The sequence below is a fragment of the Fulmarus glacialis genome, unplaced genomic scaffold, assembly GCF_000690835.1.
Source record: "Fulmarus glacialis isolate BGI_N327 unplaced genomic scaffold, ASM69083v1 scaffold38521, whole genome shotgun sequence".
Classification (NCBI taxonomy): domain Eukaryota; kingdom Metazoa; phylum Chordata; class Aves; order Procellariiformes; family Procellariidae; genus Fulmarus; species Fulmarus glacialis.
In genome coordinates, this window is record NW_009195350.1 from 1571 (window position 1) to 23604 (window position 22034).

General features: G+C 41.9%; 1 protein-coding gene across 1 annotated transcript in view; it reads left to right on the plus strand.

Moving 5' to 3' along the window:
- The window catches only part of DHX57 (DEAH (Asp-Glu-Ala-Asp/His) box polypeptide 57), a gene marked incomplete at its 5' end in the record, with an annotated part of 18505 nt that extends 227 nt beyond the window's left edge, over positions 1 to 18278 (plus strand). The window contains 22 exons of the mRNA XM_009588066.1: positions 654 to 806; positions 1089 to 1259; positions 2010 to 2821; positions 4227 to 4423; positions 4564 to 4685; positions 4943 to 5138; positions 5900 to 6024; positions 7182 to 7315; positions 7991 to 8045; positions 8814 to 9016; positions 10051 to 10167; positions 10522 to 10618; positions 11904 to 12077; positions 12349 to 12549; positions 13376 to 13652; positions 14803 to 14898; positions 14993 to 15076; positions 15210 to 15347; positions 16151 to 16225; positions 16663 to 16797; positions 17818 to 18018; positions 18135 to 18278. Coding sequence (XP_009586361.1) covers positions 654 to 806; positions 1089 to 1259; positions 2010 to 2821; positions 4227 to 4423; positions 4564 to 4685; positions 4943 to 5138; positions 5900 to 6024; positions 7182 to 7315; positions 7991 to 8045; positions 8814 to 9016; positions 10051 to 10167; positions 10522 to 10618; positions 11904 to 12077; positions 12349 to 12549; positions 13376 to 13652; positions 14803 to 14898; positions 14993 to 15076; positions 15210 to 15347; positions 16151 to 16225; positions 16663 to 16797; positions 17818 to 18018; positions 18135 to 18278 — 3907 coding nt within the window. The remainder of the gene's footprint in view (positions 1 to 653; positions 807 to 1088; positions 1260 to 2009; positions 2822 to 4226; positions 4424 to 4563; positions 4686 to 4942; positions 5139 to 5899; positions 6025 to 7181; positions 7316 to 7990; positions 8046 to 8813; positions 9017 to 10050; positions 10168 to 10521; positions 10619 to 11903; positions 12078 to 12348; positions 12550 to 13375; positions 13653 to 14802; positions 14899 to 14992; positions 15077 to 15209; positions 15348 to 16150; positions 16226 to 16662; positions 16798 to 17817; positions 18019 to 18134) is intronic.
- Positions 18279 to 22034: the final 3756 nt, after the last annotated feature.

Consider the following 22034-nt stretch of genomic DNA (forward strand, 5'->3'; position numbering starts at 1 on the left):
GGGGTGGTGGTGGCATAGAGATGTTTGGGATACTTTGGGGCTGGTTTTTGGACATCTTTGAATATACAGAAGAGTGAAGGAGTGATGAAGCTGTTTCAGTATGAAGCAGTTTTTACATGTCTTTTTTGATTAACATTTTTAACATTTTATAGCTAGGAAAGTTGTTTTTTTTTAAAAATATTAGAACCTCTGATTTTCTTCTTCAGTCATAAAGTAATTTCAGAACGTCTTTGATCAGAAAACACTAATAAACACAGGATATTCATTTTTGTGTATTACAAAGCAGAAGCTGGGCCATGGAAAATAAGCAATTTAGAACGAATTTAGTATCCTGAATGTATTCCGACCAATCTAGCTTAGAAATACATGGTTGTACTGTAGTCTGAGAACAGCTTTACCTAGCAAAATGTTTATTAAATCACTTTGGATTTGGCATAGGATAAAATACATATATGCATGCATGTGTGTGCGCAGATACAGACACATACCTCCTGGTCATGTAAGAATGAACCCAATAATCCTTGGTGATGGACTTGTCTTATTTTGGTTTTCCTGTTTTGAATTACAGGGTGGGGTCCTAACACTTCCCAATTCAGTCAAGATCATTTGAGCCAGGCAAATAAGTCATTGTTATGTTCTGTTTTAATTTTTAGATCAAATGCCCCTGCCAGAAGAGGAGGGCAAACGAAACAGAGACCTGAAGCGAGAATGCCTCTGCAGACCATACACATGACATCAGAGAATCAGAGGAGAGTGAAAGAACTTCTTCAAGAGCTTCAAGGGCCGGAGCTGGCTCCTGAATCAGAGTTAGTTTAAACGGAGGCACTACTTCTAGCTCTTCTAGACGAGCACGCTTTAACAGGCACACTGTTAGAAATGAAAACAGTATTCTTTTTTCCCTTAACTTTTAATTTGATCTCAAATCTTGTGGTTTTGAGTCTGCTTTGTTCTTCTACAATATTAACTCTGGGAAAAGGGTAGAAGAATCCTCCATTTAAATGGAGGATTTAGAACTGCAGAGGCAGAGTTTTGTGTGTACTCAACAGTATAATTTTATTTCATTTTAATTTGATAACTCTTTTTATCAGAGTAGCTGGTTCTGGTGAAGACGATGACGAACCTGATTACCTTGATGATGAACAGTGCTGGTCAACAGATCAGGAAGTTTCTGACATAATACCAAGGTCGTCTGCTGAGCCAGCTGAGCACAGAATTTTGGAAAATGAAGTGTCTTTGTTTGCCGTGCACAAACTCTCCAGGTGATGCTTTTCAGTGAATAATATGTATCCTGAAGAGGTAAATCACTAGTCTTGATACTGTAAGCCCTCAGTGCTTGGACTTCCTCTTGACTCCAGGGAAGTTCTATGTGCAGAACTGATGAGTTTGTATCTCCTACAAATTTAATCCTCAGCTAGATGAATTTAAAATAATGGTTTTATGAAAAGAAATCACTCCCGCCTTTTTTCAGTGAAATTTTTAGTTCTTTCTCCAAGACAATGAAACAGATATTGGGAAAGCTCAGGGAGCATTGCTGTTATATGTATATTTCTTCCAGGTAGGTAATGTTTCAAGACCTTGTAAGTGTTCTTCATCCATTTTGTTCAGATATGAGCATTTATTAACTGTTTTTGCTTTGTTTGACAGTGTTTTATATGTGAGACGACTCAGCTTTTTCTGAAGAATTTAATTTATATAGTTTAACTGGGAAATCTAATCCTGTAACTATTATGTGCTACATTCTGAGGTGTGAGATAGTTGCCACATAAACTAATTTGTCACCTTATAAACAATAGACTAGCATTCACAGACACCAAATTACTGCCTGCCACTGTCATTTAAAATAGCATACATATTTTGGTGTGGGATTTTCTTCCCCCAATAGTAGTAATAGTATCTCATGCCATACATGCTTCCTTACTGTAAGCCTAATCAAGCAGATCTGTGGTTATTTTGCTTCATACAAGTCTCTGTCACTCACTTGTTGCCATGTTGTCTCTGTTTTGTGGCAGGTATGGTTTTGACAGTGAGCGTTGTAGGAGAGTACTGAGATCCTGCAATGGTAATATTGGGGCATCATTGGAGTATTTGCTATTGCGGTGCTTTACTGAAAGATATGGAGAGAAGATGCAGGTTTCTGCAGCAGGTGCTGAAGCCAGTCAAGAAGAATGTTTAGAACAGAGACAAGAAGAGGCTTTTGCCCTCCGGTCAATATATGGAGAAAAATTTGTGGAAAGAATTCAAAACCGTGTTTGGACTTTTAGTTTGGAATTGGCGTACCTAGCAAATAGGCTCAGCAAATCTAAACAAAAGGGTGGTTGTACTAGGGACACAGCAAAGCAAACTTCAAAGGAAATATGTAAATTTTATCTCCAAGGAGGCTGCAGGTTTGGTTCAAAATGCAGATTTGGACATGAATTCCCTCCAAACCACCCATTAAAACCAGCCAGGAACTCTGTAGATGATGCTCATCTCAGACCTAACAGCGATGGTCCCGTATATGAACTTGAAGTAAGATTTCCTGAAGAAAACAAGTATCCACTCCAGGCACCTCTTGTGGCATTTTATTCCACCAACGAGAACCTACCTCTTGCTTGTCGTTTACACATTGCTGAATTCCTCTTTGGAAAGGCCTTGATAGCTGCAGAATCTAACGAACCAGTGGTGTACACGTTAGTGACTTGCTTAGAAGATGAATCTGAAATAAGCGAGTTACTTAAAAATACTCACCACAAGTATAGTGTTCCTCCTATGTCGCTGCTGGCAACACCTTCAGTAAAGCTACAGACAGAGAGTACATCTGGTTCAAATCGAATATCCGAAGGTACACCAAGTTCCCCTCTATCGTTTCTGGGCTAAGAACAGTCAAAAAGATTAAAAAAAAAAAAAAAAAAGAGAAGGCAAAGAGCCCAATTCGGGCATCTGTTCCAAATCTATTTCTGAAGATTAAGGTCATGTGGTGAGCCAGATCCATAATCTGTCTGTGCCTCAGGAAGTCCCTTCCATAATAAAGCTGCAGCAGAGAGGTTTTCTGCTGGCAAGAACTGAGTTAAAGGAGCACAGAGCTAATGAGTTTGGATTGGCAGAGTGAGCGATGCCTCTGCCCACACAATGAAAAGGCCATTGAGAGATGTGGTGTGAGCTCACTAAAATTGACAATAGAAGTGTGCTTGGAAGGGTACGGGAAAGGTTGCTTGCAAGCTTTGATGCATCTGCTACTCATCAATTCAGAAACATCTTTTTTTAAAAAAAAAAATTACTTAAAATTACCAATCCCTCCTCAAAATGAATTTTGTAAAGGTGGATTTAAGGCTAAGTAAGGTGGATTTAAGTAAATGTTGCAAGCGGTTCTAGAATGTTGTTCAAGGTACCATCCTTTTTTTTGCATGCAAGTGCAACTAGGTTGATTTCACAGGGGAAGAGTTAGCACTGTCACTTATGGCAGGCTGACAGCAACTCTGTGGTATAGATGACCTTCAAGCTCTCAATTCCAAAACTGTTTTATCGAAGGCAAACTTGTCTTCAAGAGAGTTTTCAAGAACAACTGCATCATGTTTTAGAGCACCTAAAGAGTGACAGCCTGTTTTTTTGTTATAGTAAAACAAATTTTTACATTTTTTTAGCAGCTCCACAGAAAGACAGCTTTGTTCCAGAAATTGAAATCAGAGATTCCAGATAATCTTCCTTATGTTATAAAATACCTTGTTTAGATACATGTAGCCTTAAAACTTTCAAGGGCTGGCTTACTGTCTGAGGAAATCCCACTTCAATTGATAGGCAGTAGGCACTGAAGTACCTGGTCCAGTTTCAGCCTTGGTTTAAAAGTACTTGGCAGTGGCTTAACATTTAATGTTACAGTGTAGTTTTTATTAATTTAAGCTGGTGCTGCTATCACAGTCTTGTGCTCCATAGAAGTGGTCGTGTGGTTCAGGAAGGCAGACAAGTTACCAGCCTCGTGTTCGCCATGTGGCCACCCAGACCATGGCGTTGCAGAGCACAGCTGGTGCAGGGATAGTGACAAGTGGGTTGGAGCTGGAGAAGTTGTGGTTTGTTTGATGGGGTGAGAGGGGGTTTGCTGGTAGCGTTGAACTAAATGCATGTCAAAAACAGTCCTGCAGACCCTCAGCTCCAGTCTAACAAGGTTCTTTGTTGAGAATGCTCCTGGAACATGTCTCTTTTGTGCAGCACTGATGAGGTCCTGTTCCTTACTATACATTCTCTGTCTCAAGCTTCAACAGTGTCAGAGCCTCAGGAAGAAGAGGAGGTGGCAGAAGAGGAGGAGGAGGAAAATGAACCTGAACAAGTTGTTGGGGAGAATGAGAGTTACGTGAATCTCAAGAAAAAGCTTTCCAAAAAGTATGATGTGCAGGCAAAGTCTCTGTATAACGAAAATGTTAAAATCTGCACACAATTTCGGCTGAAAAAGGTATAATGTACAGAACAGAATATCTGTTTTCGTGCTTACTTTAGAGAAATAAATATTTAAGCCACAGGCTGCTGTTTCAAATGGTTCTGTTCCACTCCAGTGGTGTTCTTACTGCTATGCTGTCTGGTTTTGTGCATCAGTCTTCTAGGCACTTCCAGTCCATGTTGTATGAAAGACAGAAGCTCCCTGCATGGCAAGAGAGAGAAAGCATTCTTGATTTGCTGAAGAGCCACCAAGTTCTTGTTGTGAGCGGCATGACGGGGTAAGAGTGTGATTGCACATACAGACTTTATGTATCAACATATACACAGAAGAATGTGAAATATGTATCCGTGTCCTGAAAAGATTAGGGTCATGGTCCATCTGTGACCAGTGACAGCAGTCCTAGGTGAACTTCATGTGAAGGATGACACCAATGAAACAAAGCAAATTTCAAGTGGAATGCAGTCATCTTAATTACTGGATGGAAGGTGTTGGGTTTGTGGGTTTTTTTAATTAATCCCTGATTTTGTCGTGCAGATGTGGGAAAACCACTCAGATTCCTCAGTTTATTTTGGATGCTTCATTGCAAGGATCTCCAAGCAGAGTTGCAAACATCATCTGCACTCAGCCTCGCAGGATCTCTGCCATTTCTGTGGCTGAACGTGTAGCCAAAGAAAGAACAGAAAGGATTGGACTCACTGTTGGATATCAGATCCGTCTAGAAAGTGTAAAGGTATATATGCTTTGCTTGTTGGTTTTCGTTTAGTTCTATTAAAATGTGCTTAGCGCTTCTCTAGCGTACAGAATCTCTGCCCTGTATCTGTGATACAGTGAGATAAGCAAGTCTGTATCACCTATATTTTATATTATATTGTGAAATATATTCTATTTTTATTTCATCTCAAGTTGCACTGTCCACTTTACAGAATGAGAGTGCAGTACTATGTCTTGTATTGTTGTTTTGCTTTCTGTTGAGACAAGTGAAGGGGTCTGAGAGTATGAGTAATACTTCTGTCCTCTGGAAGGCTACTGACTTCATTTCCACTTGTCTCCATTTCCATTTGTCTCCCAAGTGGAGATTGAAGGGTACAGCTTCAGTCAGCCAGAAGGGGGGGTTGAATTCAAACTGCTGTCTTGGAAGTGAAATTTTGTCTACGTTGCAGCTGATTGCTTTTTCCAAGAACTATGTTAAAAAAGAGATTCACTAAATCTTTCTAGGGACAGAGATCTGAGTTGTTTATCAGAAAGCAACTTCCACAGGAAAAACAGTTCAGATTTTTTGTTTACTGCAGTGCCCCTTGGTAAGAAGCAGATGCTTTTAAGTTTTAATCAAGAAAGAAAAATGCTTTAGGCTGTCTCCAGCAGGGATTGGTTGTTCCCTTTCTGTCAAACCTGGCACTCAGCTGAAACTGAATGCTTTACAGCAACTCATATTCTCTTCGCACTATGTTAAGCTGCACAAAGTCAACTGAATGCTTTGTCTTACCATTCAAGTCCTCAGCTACCAGACTCTTGTACTGCACTACTGGTGTGCTGCTGAGAAGGCTGGAAGGAGATCTGACTTTGCAGGGAATCACACACATTATTGTTGATGAAGTTCATGAAAGAACAGAAGAAAGGTAAATAATCTCTTATCCCATAAGCAAAATGAATAAATGTAGTCAGAAGGATGAAGGTGACTAAGGTGCAAGTAACTGAAGTCAGACTTGTTAATCCTGTGGCAGTAACGTGGGATGGTGGAAGGAGTCTGATTTTAGGTTCTTGTCTTTGGGCAGTAGGAAGTTGTGTTGCAACAGCTTGCAAAGAAAGCATGTCTCTCTTAAATTTCTATGCCTCCAATCTGCCATCACGTTGCAGTGGTGTTGAAAAGAGGTTTTGGATGCGGCTGGAGGGTTAAGTAACTTTTTAACCATAGTTGTCTGGTTCTTATTCTTCCCTTGTTTCAGCTTTCACCAAATACCCTAAGTCTTCGCATGCCCTTTTGGGAGTTATTTCTCCTGATGCAGGTTTCAGCAGAGCACCTGCAAGGGACAAGTGCTCATGTTTTCTTCCAGTCTGTAGATTTTACTAGTTCTAGAGAGTCTCATCCTATCCTGCTCCAGCCTCCTGCAGTTTTACCCCACTTACAGGCTGATGCCAGGCAAAAGATAATGTCTGTCAGTATCTCTGTAAACTAAGTGGCAAGGATTCTTTTCTTTGATGTTTTCCTTGTGAAACACTGCAGTGCAGTGGGTTTCCAGGAGGCTTTGACTGTGACCCATTATTCTACAGCTCAGATTATATTTTAGCCTCATAAAAGGGCTATCTCTCAAGGATTCTTCTTCCTTCTCATCTAAAATCACTTCAAGCCAGTCTTCTAGGCATGCCACAAAAGCTATAAGTACGTAGGGAAGAATACAGTGAGCAGGAAAGAGATTCAAGTGAGGAAGAGGAGCAAAAAGGACTCATCTGTTACTTTGAGTTAATTTGTTACCTAATGTTCTTGTGTTGTCATTAGTGTAATTAATTTATAAGGTAGCTAGAGCTTTTTGTTGCTTAAATGAATTTGCCAAGTAATCCTGACACTCTAGTAAGGGACAACCAAAAAGTAAGCAGATTACCTTCCATTAATTTACTGCATTATTAGCCTCCAGCCATTCTGAGAAGCTCGTGCTTCTGTGATAGTATCACTGTGCTATTGAAAACACCAGGAGGGTGGACAGAATGGGGAGAAAAGAACAGACTCTGAAAGTTAGCACTGAAGAAATTCAAATGTTTTTTTGCTTGTTTTCTTCAGTGACTTCTTGCTGCTGGTTTTGAAGGATATAATGGTTCAGAGGCCAGACCTGCGCATCATACTAATGAGTGCCACCTTGAATGCAGAGCTTTTTTCTCAATACTTTCACTCCTGTCCAATTATTAACATACCAGGTGAAAACCATTCATTTTTACTATCTTATCACATTCATTGTTTCAGGGGTTTGTTTTCAGTATTTCTGCTTGTGAAGTGTTCTCAATTCAAGTGCAAGGGGCTAATTTGCGAAGTGGCAAGATGAGGATTTATACAATGATTCCAAGGGCGTAGAAGGAAAGTCCAATGAGATTTAGGAGAGAGAAGACTTGGAAATGGAGCCTTTTTTGTGCTGTCTCTGTACCAGCAGAATTTCCTTCCCCAAAAGACAAAAATGACATGGTGTGCATGACATGGTTCTCTGAGCTAGTTTCACCACAGCTGAAGACTTTTCTCTATCCTTGTGAAAAAGAAGCAGTGAGAGGATCCAGCTGGATGCGACATTTAGCCAAATGTTCCTTTTAAATTGCTAAGTCATTACATGGAGCATGACAGAAACACGTAGCCTCATGGGTATGTTCCCCTAAGTGTATCAGCCCTTCTCTGACTGTGTAAGTGCATGTTACCAAACCATGCTTGGAAAACATTTACTGTTTGTCCTCGACAAAAATTGTGTTGAAGAGTGCAGTATAGATGAGAGCTGTGAAGCCAGTGTATGACATAATAACCTGTGTGAAATGATAACCATCTTCTGTCTTTTTCATCTTTTGAGTGTGTTGTGTGGCATGTAGATTTATTCTCATGTTTCCTTTTAGGTCGAACATTTCCTGTGGATCAGTTTTTTCTGGAAGATGTGATTGCAATGACAAGGTATGAAATTCCCAAACATTCTCAGATGTATTTGGCCTTTGAGGTTGCACTACTGACCTTGAGACTGCAGTAGTTCTGTGCACAGATTTAAAAATCAAATCCTCTCAAATCTCTGCCATCACTTGCAGTCTTGGAGTTCTACTAAAACACTGACTTTAAACCATACTTCTTATACTGCAGTGGGGTCTAGGATCTCATGCCAAAACAAGCCTTTCTGCATTAGATACCACATAAGTACTGAAGAAAAGAGCTTTGCCATGAAGAGTTTGTCAGTGCTTGTGCTTTACTTGTTTCAGTGGTGGTTAGGCATTGGCAAGCAAAAGAAATTTGAAGGTAGATTTCAGCACTGAAGGTGACAAATGCAGGATACCAAACAATTCCTTTTTGTAAGCCCTACCTTGCAGCTCAGGTACCAGATTCCTGTTACCATTTGTAATTACTGGAACGTCACAGCAGCTCAGATATTCCAGATAGTAAATTGATCAGCTATTGCAAATTACTTGCAGATTGTTGCTCTGAGCTGCCCACTTAGCTGTCAAGATCAAGTTTGCAGTCCTAGTTTTTTGCGTCACAGCTTTTAAAAGATTAACATCCCAGTATAGAAGGACACCTTGACCTTGATACTGTCTATGGTTTTGCAACCCATTTATACAAAGCGCCTCTCAGATTTGTATATAAATACTTTTGATACCCTGTCTCTGTAGCTAATTCTTCGAAGGAGACTGTTAGGCTTCTTTCCACACCACTAAATGTTTTTCTGATGTTCAGGTATGTTTTAGAGGACAGTAGTCCCTACAGGCGCAAGACAAAGCAAGAAAACAAACAAAATGGAAGACACAAAAGGACTGCATTTGAAGAAGTAGAGGAGGACCTGAGACGTGCTGGTGTTCTGGAGGGCACTGACACAGTTGTCAGAGATTCAGACCCAGACCAAAAATTAACTCTGAAGCAGCTCCTTACACGATATAAAGGTGAGCTCCTTCTTAAATCTAATAAATTGGCATTTGCCAGCCAACATGGTATGTTAGCATATAATATTGTATGTTGAATGCATGTATATAATTCAGAGTTTTGTACTTTTGAAGCTAAGCAGGTCACTACTTCTCTGGATCAGAAACCTCCTGCCAGCTTAAAAAAAAAAAAAAAAAAGAAAAAGAAAAAAAAAAGAGAACCTATTGTTCTCTTAAAGTAGAACAAACATCTTGGCTGAAAACAGTTCTTGACACCTGAAAATGGACAGTTTTTAGCTACTATCTCTTTCCATCCCTTTTCAGATGCCTTGTTAATTTCACTTTCTTCTCTGTATGTGTTCTTGCTGGAGCAGCTTTACTTAAAGCACAGCATGTATCTGCCCACTTCAAGGGGATCACTTCAGCATGACAAGCCTTCCTTGAGAAATTCAGTCACTCTGTGAATGGCTTAATAAGAGAGGCAGACCTTTCCATGAACTTCCCACTCCGTCATCATTAAAATCCTCCCTGTGCTTAGTCCTGAAGAGTTCCTCTCTGCACACCCTTATGGTGAGCTCCACAGTGGTATTGGGTGAGACCCATTGCTTAAAAGCTTCAGATTCCTGCTAGACAGTTACCAGCTCAGAAGAGTAAGGGAATCTGGGTGTCTTTATGAGTTGGTGTAAGAAACATTGGAAGGGAGAAGAGAGAGCTTGAGAAGGTAGTCCTTGAGGTATCTGTAAGTGGCCATATGAAGGCTTTCGGCTCCTCTTACTACTAGAATGTGCGCATGTCATTCTGCTAGTAGATGAATCCTGGTCTAGGCTGTGCACAGGTGTGCGCATGAGAAAGGAAGGGAAGAGCTGAAACAGAGGAAAGCATGGAAGGGGGAATGTGATGCATTGAGTCACTTATGGAGCTACCTGTCTGGTCTAAGCCAAATGCTGTTTAAACCAAGGTGTGGTTGGTTGTGCATCCACACTGGTTCAATGTATCCAGCAGATGCTTTTTACAAGAGTTGGACTTACTGAGTGTTTTATTTTCTTTTTCCGCAGGGATTAACAAGACAGTGTTGAAAACAATGTCTGTCATGGACTTGGACAAAGTTAATCTGGAATTAATTGAAGCCTTGCTGGAGTGGATAGTTGCTGGCAGACATTCATACCCCCCAGGTAATTTCATTGTCCTTGAGAGATAAACAAAAGTAGATTCATGGAGGCTGTGTGCTTATAGGCAGCCCAAAGCTAATGTTTTCATGCTGAGTTTCTGTAGTTACTATTTTTGAAAAAAATAAAATTCTATTTGAGTAACAAAGCTCCTAATATACATGGGATGGGGAAGGTGAGAGAATCGTCTACTTTGGAAAGTCTTCGGTGAGGGACTGTTGCAGCATGTGTGGTTTTTGTACAACAGTTACAAAACAGAGCTGGAGTTTTGACTTGGGCCTTCTGCATATTGATAAAATATCATGCAGTCCTTTCTGTTAAATGATTTTTTTTTTTTTTTTTTAAAATCAACGTATATAGGTGCTGTGTTGATATTTTTGCCTGGTCTAGCAGAAATCAAGATGCTTTATGAGCAGCTCCAGTCTAATGCTCTTTTTAATAACAGGCACAGCAAGAGGTAAGGCAGAAAAGCTCCAAAACTATCGGTCTTTACCCATAAATAAAGAGTAGCTTCCTGCACAAAACCTGCCTTCATCTGGGGATAAATAAAGGTTATTAAATGTGTGAGAGCTTGATATGAAGATCTTGACTCCAGTCAGGTTAATTCCTTTTCTACTATCTTGTTGGCTTGCTTTTTTTGTTTTTTTCTCCTCAGCTCAGGAAGGTTAATTGTTGAAGTTCTCGGAGACCCTAGTGATGAGTGTTCTTCATTTTGTGCTCTGCATGATCCAGTGGACTGTTGAAAACATCACCTTGACCCTTGTTCTCTTTCAGAATGTTTGCTGAGACACATTCAGCTGTGGTTGCATTTGGCCTTAGATTGTTACATGGAGATGTAATTGGATCTCCTTGACTAAGAAGGTTTTACACAGATGTCCATGGCAAGTTTAGCTGCAGTGATTTCTTCCAGTCTGGCATTGTAAATGGCAGATTCTAGACTCTTCAAAAGAGGCAGAATTTTTGCTCAACTCCATTCTGAGACCTATCCCTTCTGTAAACTTCTCCACCTTCCCTTAGAACATGTATCAGAAATAGTGTGGCCAGCAGGACTAGGGAAGTGATTGTCCCTTTGTACTCAGCACTGGTAAGACCGCACCTCAAATACTGTGTTCAGTTTTGGGCCCCTCACTACAAGAAAGACATTGAGGGTCTGGAGTGTGTCCAAAGAAGAGCAACAAAGCTGGTGAAGGGTCTGGAGAACAAGTCTTATGAGGAGCGGCTGAGGGAACTGAGGTTGTTTAGTCTGGGGAAGGGGAGGCTCAGGGGAGACCTCTATTGCTCTCTACAACTACCTGAAAGGAGGTTGTAATGAAGTGGGTGTCGGTCTCTTCTGCCAAATAACAAGCGATAGGGCAAGAGGAAATGGCCTCAGGTTGTGCCAGGGGAGGTTTAGATTGGATATTAGAAAAAATTTCTTCACCAAAAGGGTCATCAAGCATTAGAACAGGCTGCCCAGGGAAGTAGTTGAGTCACCATCCCTGCAGGTATTTAAAAGACGTGTAGATGTGGCGCTTAGGGACATGGTAGTTGGACTCAATATTAAGGATCTTTTCCAACCTAAATGATTCTATGGTTCTGTGTCTTAAAGGTGATAGGGCAGAGAGGTTTGCTGGCTTTATATTGATTTGAATGGCTGTGGGCAGTGTCTAGTATTAGTAAGGCAAAAGTGTGTGCAGGCAGATTGTTCCCAAGAGGGAAAAGGCTGGAGATGCACTGAGCATGCTGTCATGTTGTCCTTCCAGGTGTGTTGTTTATCCGCTTCATTCTTCACTGTCTAGTGACGAACAGCAGTCTGTGTTCCTCAGGCCTCCTGCAGGAGTTATCAAAATCATCATCTCTACAAACATTGCAGAAACATCTGTCACCATTGATGATGTGGTCTATGTGATTGATTCTGGAAAAATGAAAGAGAAAAGGTACTGGGATTCATTCCTCAGGGCTTTGTGATCTGGGAAGCTGCTCTATGCCTTGAGCTGCATACTTTAGCTTTCCAAAGAGCTGGGAAAAACTTGAAGGAACTTGATCTGCAGAAAGCTGCTGCAAGGTGGAGGAAGCCAGTCTAGACTCAGATCCAACTGCAGGGGTGGGGATTGTGTTCATACAGAAGTTGGCAGCATCTGCCTGCTTGACCTCCAGCCTATTCACTCTGCACTCGTGAATATAAGCCTGTTTCTTGCTCTCCTGTAGATATGACCCAAGCAAAGGAATGGAAAGTCTGGAAGACACATTTGTGTCCAAAGCCAATGCTCTGCAAAGGAAAGGGCGAGCAGGCCGTGTAGCCTCAGGCGTCTGCTTTCATCTTTTCAGTAGCCATCACTACAACCATCAGCTTATAAAACAGCAGTTACCAGAAATTCAGAGAGTGCCCTTGGAGCAGCTTTGTCTAAGGTGAGCTGTTGTTCCTGCATTGCCTGAAAAAGCCAGCATGCAGAATGTCCTTCCTCCACTGCAGCGTCTACCTGGAATGCCATTACCAAGGTGTTTAGTTTCCTCAGTGTTTTCTCACATCGTGAAACCAAGAAACTTGCTCTGGAGATCTAAGGCTCTGTTGGCTGGCTGCTTTGATCTTACTATCACATTGCCTCTGCATCCAGAGCCCCCCCTAATCGCACCCTCCACCAGTTCTCCCTGTCCTTCTTCACATTCCTTAGCTCTCATCTGATCCTAGGAAAAAGATACGTCTCTCAGATCTCTTATCACCAGAGAAGACAGTTACATTACTGTACTCCAGACCCACGGTAGATATTTGTCACTTTACGCTCCTATGGTGTTTCTGTACAGCATGGTGCAGTAAAGCCACAACCTGGATCAAGCACCACCATCATGCAAATACTAAATAAGAGGTTCTCCTATCCCTGCTGCACACTGTGCACCACTTTGTACAAAAAGGAAATGAAACGATACAAATTTTTTTTTTACAGTAAAAACTTTATTTTAAACCCTAGTGTGCTAAATAGGAATCTGTTCTTATGGACTCTGTGAGGTTGGATGAGGTACGCTGCCCCCCAGCTATTATTTCACATTGCTTCCTGACTTGAAATACGCATTACAGGCCCTCTTCTAGGGAGCATGTTCTTAGAATCATGTTTTCTGTTGGGGTTTTTTTTGTTTGTTTTTACGAAAGCTTCCTTTTTTTGCCCTGTGTATGGAACTAAGCTGCCTTTTTTTTTCTTTCTTTCTTTTTTCTTTTTAAATTTTTTTTTCCCTCCTTAAGAATTAAGATTCTGGAGATGTTTTCTGCACAGAGTCTTCACTCTGTCTTATCACGACTAATTGAGCCCCCTAGAACTGAGTCTTTGCGAGCATCAAAGCTGCGACTACAAGACTTGGGAGCATTAACTCCAGATGAAAAGCTCACCCCTCTGGGATATCACTTGGCTTCTCTGCCTGTTGATGTCAGGATTGGCAAGCTAATGCTGTTTGGCACCATCTTCCGCTGCCTGGATCCTGCACTAACTATAGCAGCCAGTCTGGCCTTTAAGTCACCTTTTGTAAGTATTCTTAACCGTGTATCCCGCTTTGAAAGCAGTATGTTTTCATGCAGCAGCAAAACACTGTTGTAACTTGCAGCGTACTACACTTGAGTATTTTAATTCTCCTTTTTAGCCTACATTGTTTATATGTTAACGCAGTGCTCATTAAAAAAGTCCAGTTACAAGCAGAAGACCAAAACTATGCAGCAGTGACAAGAATGTTATTTATGAGTGAATAGTAGAAACAGAGTGGATATTAGTTTTAATTTGAACTAAGAAGTACAGCCAGTCCATTTTGTCCAAATCTGGTGTAAAAATTGAAAATTAATGGTAATAAAAGAAGGAGTTAGAAATAATTACGAAACAGCGATAATGATGAAGTTGACATGTCTGAACTGTGAATGCAGGGTTCAGTTTGGATCTCAGTTTGTGTGTTCACTTTCACTTTGGCTTTTTGAATCAGCTGCTGTATTTACAGGTGCTCTTACTGTTGTTAATCTTCTACTGCAATGTACAAACTTGCATGAAAAGTCAGACTTTCTTGAAGTTTTGATTGCTGTCGTTAGTAGTGCAAATAGTTTGTATTGAGGATAGCTGTGGAAGAATTGGAAATAGATTGTTCTAGTTATTTAATTGCATATTGTTTTCCATATGCTTATTGGCCATTTTCTACTTCAAGTGCTGTAAGTTTCTATATGCTGATACAGAATAACTTAAATTCAGCTTTTTGAATGTCCTGAGTTACTATCGCCTTCTCTCTCTCTCAGACCCAAGTGGATTTTAGACTTGCTGTGCCCTATTATAGGCATTCTCATTTGAGCTTCAGCTCCATTAACTTGCTAAGATTTGCCAGATGGTGTTTTTCATGGATCTTGGCATTCTGCAGCTGCAGAGAGGTCTGCCCAAAATGAAGTATTTTCTGTGAGCTGGTCAATCAGAAATTTACCTTTGGATCTTTTGTGGTTAGATAGGGCAATGGGCTTAGGTGCTCTGCTGTTGACTAGGCATTTTTGAATGCCTCATATTTTCTGTTATCCATGGAGAAAATCTGCATTCTGATCTTTGAGCTGCTGTGAAAATACCAAAGATTATGTGGCATGCAGCTCTTGCGATGGCTTGTCTAAGTTGTGAGGGGAAGAACATGCTTAATCTGTTACTGCCTGTCTAGGTGTCACCATGGGATAAAAGGGAAGAAGCAAACAAAAAGAAGTTGGAGTTTGCAGTAGGAAACAGCGACTACCTAGCTCTTCTCCAGGCCTATAAGGTGAGCTAAAATTCAGTAGCCTGTCTCAGAGGTTTGTGATGTACTTGAAATTCAAGCTGAAATATTAAAGGTTTTCTCCCATCCTCTCAATTAGGGATGGCGTTTAAGTATCAAAGAGGGCTCTCAGGCAAGCTACAACTACTGCAGGGAGAACTTTCTGTCAGGAAGAGTTCTTCAGGTAAGTCAGTTTTTGTGGCCTTGCACAGGGACTGGTTGAGACACTGGCAGAGTCCTAGTGATGAAAATAAGCAACTGGTGAAAACTTTCCTTGCTCTGTGTGGCACCCATTACAACCCTTTGTCTGTTTGTAGGAAATTGCCAGTCTGAAACGGCAATTCACAGAACTGCTTTCTGACATTGGGTTTGTGAAGGAGGGATTAAGAGCCAGGGACATTGAGAAGAAGTGGTCCCAAGGAGGTGATGGTGTGTTGGATGCCACAGGAGAAGAGGTAATTCACAGCATTTCCGTGCTCCAAAACGATGCTGCAGTTTTTCATTTGACCTGGGTGCCAGGTGGGCTCTAGACTGGTGGGCTTCTTGCTGCAGCCTGGCTTTGTAACCTCACACTGGCAACAGTCACCTCCTACCTGCTCTGTTCTTCCTCCCTGTACATTGTACATGCTGATACTAGCCTCAGTTGCATGCGGTCTTATGTGCCCAGGAAGCACAGGCCCGGATGTGGAAGTGAGCTGAAACCTGCTCCTTTTAAGACTGTGAAACACTGCTGACTTGACACATTAGAAGTCAGCAACTGGTGGAAAGGCATGGGTCTGACTCATGACCTGGCCTGAATGTTGGGATTAGTGCCAACCTTATTTTGGGAACAGAATTACATTACAGAGCAGGCAGTGAAATATTTCAGCATTGTGGACAATCTTCAGAAAGCAGTACCTCCGGAGCCAGAGACTCCTAGGGCTACATGATGAGGTGATAAGGGCTTGGTAGTTGTAGAGTCTCATGTGCATTGTGCTTGCTTTCTCTCAGGGACAAGCCACTTTATAGCCAGACATTAGGGAACAATTAGGTTCGGCACTAACTGCATAGTTGGTGGTCAATTTGCTCCATTGTTAGTGGGGGTAACATAGCCCTGGTCTAGCCTGAGACCTTAGGAGCAGTAACTGACCTCCCCTATAAAGCACAGCAGTGCAGCTATAAAAGTAAACCAGTTTCAAGAATTCAATCATTCCGGAAGCAGGGCTTTACCTCTATACACTTACCTGTAGAATACCTAATGCATGCATTAATTTCACAGGCAAATTCGAATGCAGAGAACATCAAGCTGATCTCAGCTATGTTGTGTGCTGCACTGTATCCCAATGTTGTCCAGGTAAAAGAATGCTTTTTCATTTTCCCTTCTGCTGTCTGGCATATCCACACAGCCTGCTTTCAGTTTGGGCTCATTGTGGCACCCTTGAGCCTGGCTTACGTTGCCAAGGCTTGCTGCTTATAGGGTTAGAGCCAGGCAAGCTGAGCTCCAGTTTGTATTGCTTGAGACTCCTGCTGTTGCTACAGGCTGATTTTAGTGTCACACAGAAGCCAGCAGCAAATGTTCTTAAGAAGCTACTTTAAATTACAGCTTTTTAGAAGGCTGAGGTTACAAATGAACAGTCAGTCAGGGTTAGACAGCACCCAGAGTGTAATATCTGTCTCTAGTGACTTGACATGTTACTACTTGAGAATTTCTGGTGTTGATAAAATTAAAACATAAGTTAAAAAGGTTTTCTGGTACAGCAGATTTTTGTAACATTTTATCTTACCATACAGGTGAAAAAGCCAGAGGGCAAATACCAGAAGACCAGTACAGGAGCGGTGAAAATGCAACCAAAAGCAGAAGAGCTGAAGTTTGTTACCAAAAATGATGGTTATGTCCACATTCACCCTTCATCTGTGAATTATCAGGTCAGGATTTTTTTTTCTGCAAAGCATGCTCTCTTTTATAAAATAATCTTTGCTTGAGCGGTTGAGATTACAGTGAGGGTCCCTATTAAAAAAAAAAAATCTTCATGATTGAACAGTCGTTAGAATTGTAAATAATGGTGCATTCCTGAGTTAAGAGTGTCCTCTTGGGCACACAGTTAAACTCCAGCCTCTGGAGTAGAATTAGCAGATGCAGTAACGCCCCAGTTCATGTTTTCTTAAGTTGCGTCTGCCAAACTGCACAAAAAAATGTTGCAGTTGCAATGTTCCCCTGGCTTCTCCTTGGTATTGACTGAGATTGCATGCATGTGTGTAGCACCTTCATACATGTAGATGACTTCTCCCCACCGCCCCTCCCCAGGCTTTGTCTCTTCAGCTGAAATATTATTTATTGGTAAATAATTCAGGGACATACTCCGGTTTGTTTCTTTATGGGTCCTCAAACTCTGAAGTTAATTTCCTTTTCAGCTTAATAGCTAATAGTTAGATAAGAGCTCTTCTCTCTCTGCCATGATATGTGGTAATATTTGTCTCATGAAGTCTGTTTCCATATTTGATGATTCATTTCTTTTCCAGGATATAAATTACTTGCTTTTAAGAAGTGGTTTTTTAATCATTAACCACATATTTGAGTTATAAAGACTTTGAACTGTTCATCACTCTTGCTTTGAAAGAGCGTAACAAACACGCACATGAAAATGTCCTTAGCATGAAATGGAGAACTTGGAGCCTTGAGGCAACACTGATGAACTAGCTGATTTCTCACATGCCCACTGCAAAGTGGGAAGGAGCAAGGGGTAACTGGCAAAGTGATTGGCAGCTCTTACGGGTCAGAGAGAATCTGTTAGTCATGCAGGTGCATTTTAGGCACATTTGCTGTTCTTTGCAGCTGTCAAAGAGGCAGGGGAGGCCTGTGTGGAAGAGGCAGGCAGGACTATATTTGCCTGAGCAGGTAGGAAGAGATGTGGCACTTCAACGAGGGATGTTGTGTATGTGTTCCAGACTAGGCACTTTGAGAGCCCCTACCTGGTGTATCATGAGAAGATCAAGACCAGCCGCGTGTTCATTCGAGACTGCAGTATGGTGTCAGTGTACCCGCTGGTCCTGCTTGGAGGCGGGCAGGTTCACATGCAGCTGCAGAAGGGAGAATTTGTCATTTCTCTTGATGATGGATGGATACGGTTTGTGGCTGCCTCTCACCAGGTAAGGAAAAAGAGGAATAATCCTGGGAGTGCTGCAGAGCTGTGCTTGTGTTTAGAATGCAGGAGATGCATTTCATGAGCCTTAGACTTGCCTCTGTGCTTTACCATGTGCGTTAGGTGGCTGAGCTGGTGAAAGAGCTGCGCTGTGAACTAGACCAGCTGCTGCAGGATAAAATCAAGAATCCCAGCATGGATTTATGCATGTGCCCCCGTGGATCTCAGATTATCGGTATGATTGTAAAGCTTGTGACCACGCAGTAATGTGAGAACCCTTTCTATAAAGACGCACTGTTTGCCACTGCCTGAGAACAGACCAAGTGACATCAGTGTATTGATGTATTTGTTGTCCCAAAACATGGTGCTGATCTCTGGAAGACCATGTTGGCAACTGTACTATTGACAGGTTTTTGGCTTGCTTGTTGCAAGTAAGGTGGCTTACAGTACACTCTGGAAAATGGCAGATCTCCCAGGAGGAATGAAAACCTCCAAGTAAGAAAGTAAAGTGGTTTTTTTATGAGGCTGTAAGCTGGCAATAGTGTTTCAGGCGACAAAAACCCCTGCTACTTAGCTGCTTCTTGGAATAGTAATGTCTGGAGGCAGCATGCGACATCATAAGCTGCTCCCAAATTGATTTAAACTCACTTCTACATTTTGGCCAAGACTTCACTGAGGTAGTCAGTCTTGGCTGACCAGGGACCCATTTGCTTACGGTTCAACCCAGAGCCCTTAAAACCCTAACCGCCTTCTGATTCATGTCAAGGGGTTCTGAAATGGATTTAGAGAGTGTCCTCTAGTGAGGAGACTCTACCGGATCTGTTGGAGTAACGTGTTGGATCAGTGTAGGCTATTCTGGTTATAGTGTAAAACTGCAGGGAAGTGTGGACATTTCCCCTGAAAGCTGGGCTTCTCCAGCTGACCCTGCGCTGTGAAAAAGCAAAACATGATATGGACTGCTGTAATGCATTAAAAATGGATCCTTGGGTGGACGGTAGTGCTTACTGTTAACCTCCTCTGGTAGGTGGTAATCCTCCTGCCACCTTGCATGCTGGAAGAAAGTCCCACTTTTGGAAACTTTTAGCCAAACTCCTGCTCTGGGCAGTGGACTGCCACAGAAGAGTGTGGTGAAATGCCACAGTAATAATGAACTATTACTTCTTCCCTTCGACATTGCTTAATTGCAATGCTAAGCATTGGCACAGCTGAGCTGCTTGATGTACTAGCAATCGCAATAGCAAGTGCCTTAAAAGTGAAGTAACTTTGCTGTCATCTGTAGTAGTAAAACCACTGTCTCTACCACCAACCCTGCCTAGAAATAGTCTTCCAGCTGAGGAATGATGAGCAGAGGGAGGTGCATCATTTGCAGACTAGTTCAATTTTTCAAAAAAAATGCTTGAATGTTTGTAGAAGCAGTTTCACAGCAACACCCTTGCATGAGGAAGAAGACAGGAGTACCAAGACCAACATACCAGTGCAGCAGAATGGTCTCTGCAGGTATGTTAACTGCAGAAGGCTAAACTGTTCCCACAGCATAATGTTGGTCAACACTACCACCATATCCTGTAACTGTGCACCTGCACGCTTGGTGTTTTTTTTCTGAGGTTTAGTGAAAAGCTGTTAAGGGCTAGGAATCCTGGGGTGGGGTATTAAAGCACTGCAGAGGCATATGGAGTGTGTCGTCAGCCATTAGCTGGACTGTTAGATATGGCATCACTTCTGTGTGTGCCTGACAGCCATGCCAGTAAGAGTAAGAAAATACTGTTTCTGTTCAGGCTGGCTGTGGAGTGAAATAGGAAGAGATTCCATTTTTCACCTCAGACTGTCAAAGTGGTATCCTCTTGAATAAATGACTTCTCAACCACCAGAGTGCTGCATTTTGGATGGAAACTAGTGCTCAAGCAGGATCTGTATGACTCTTCCCCCAAGTACATGCTAAATTCCACCTGGGCTGTTCTGAAGTGAAGGTGAGGGGAAGGACAGCTGATGATGTAGCAGGTGATAATTAGCTGGAGGGAGGACTTGTGCCTTGCCTTGGTAGCAGAATGGGTAAGTCTGGGAAGGGAACAAAGCACAAATCAATAGACACAATCCAAAGATGACAGTGGATACTGAACTGTGAGCACATCCCTCATGTCTCACTGCCCAGGCTGCAGTGCCAGCTGTTACTTTAGAAGGGTTTCTACAGGCTGACTTCCTAGGAATTGCATATGCACCAACCTAGCTTCATGGACTGGTCACAGTGGTTTTATTACTTGCTTCCTTCAGCAGGTATGAAACCATGCAACAGCTCCATTTCCCCTTAAGTCTAAAGGCATAAAATACTACAAAATGACTGAGACAGACAAGCCAGTCCAATCCACCAGGTGAAGAGCAGAGGCAGAGCTAGAGCCTAGCTGCTGTGCTCCCCAGTAGCACACTGTAAGCCCTCAACAGTACAGCTGGAACTGCCTTTGAGACAGCAGTCTCTAAAAAGGGGAGACTCACATTAAATATAAATAAGCACCAAACACAATGGCAGTGCTACTGTTAATCACCATAGGCCTCGCCATGAGGTATGAGGAGAACCACTCCCAGCTACAGCTGAGGAGTGGTTCCTTCTCCCACCTCCTCCACAGGAGCCAACTCCCTCCAACTGCTGACCAAAGCTTGCCCCTAGTAACCCTCTTCTACCCTGAGCACATGGATGCAGTCCCAACCTACCCCCTTTCTTGTCATACTCTAATATTAATTGCAGCATCATCAGCAAGGAAAGTCACTTATCCTACTAAGCACCAATGCACTAAAATGTACAAACATGGAAAAGAGAGAGAGGAGGGACAAGACAAACGTATGCTGTGGTACACAGGAAGAGTCTTTGTGAAGTCACATACAGAGGCTCATTATCATTCTTTTAATACCTGGACATCTTGTCAAGCAACAATGACCAAAGTTCATCAGAAAACCTGGCATTAGGTGCCCACGCACAGCTGCAGTGCTCTAACAGTAATCAACCCACTGCTAGCAAATTAGAAGCCCGCAGAGAATTATTGTTCCTCTCTGGCCTGTAAGACAGCAATATAGGCCAGAACATACTGCAAGGAAGACTTTTTAAGTCAAAATCATCTGGCACTCTGATTTCCTTATAGTCTGATAATAGCCATTATCAACTGCAGAGACAAATCAAATTGCCAAATACCTTGCACTAGTTTATCCTATTTACATTAAATCCTTCAGTAACCTATCTGTATACAGGCAGCTACAGTCCAGTTTCCCAAAGCAACAACTGATCAGGACAGCAGCAAGTCCCTTGGTTACACTATTGCCAAAGGAAAAGATGTGACCAGGCAGATCAGGTCAGACAGGTGTAACACGAGCTCTTCATTCCCCAAATGTACTGCTACTTAAACATTCTTGTGGCCTTCCATCTGTAAGAAAAGCCTTAATTTCCTAAAAAGAATATCTAAATAGATTATGTTCTGCACCAGAACTGACAATTTATTTTAATTATCACAAAGAAGTAGTACTATTTGGACAAATGGGACATAAAACAAGATTTCTAAAAATATTTACTTCAATAGTTTACATTCCAGCAGTATTCCAAATACCTTCAGGTGAGAAGTTCACTGGTCTTTTATCAACAGGACAGACAGACAGCATTCACACATTCCTTGTTTTTTCCATCTGTTAATGCCCTTTGTAGACATTTTTTTAAGTCAAATCATCAAGTGTACAAGCACCTCCAGACAGGTTTTCAGCTTTACTGAGCTTTGAGGAGGTGCAAATAAAAACACAAGGTACATATCACCATAACATTCAAGACCGAACAGTAAGAGTGACAGCTGGTACTGGTAACTCTTCACTCTAATCAGTGCTCTGTAGGAATGAAGTCCTACAACAGGCACACACCTGCAGGACAGCCATTGACTGGCTGCTGCACTACACTCAATGCACAAGTGCCTGTAACAGCCTGCCACCTGCTTTTCACCACAGTGGCATGTGACCTGCTTCAGCTACCCAAATATTAACAGAAACAGCAGGGTT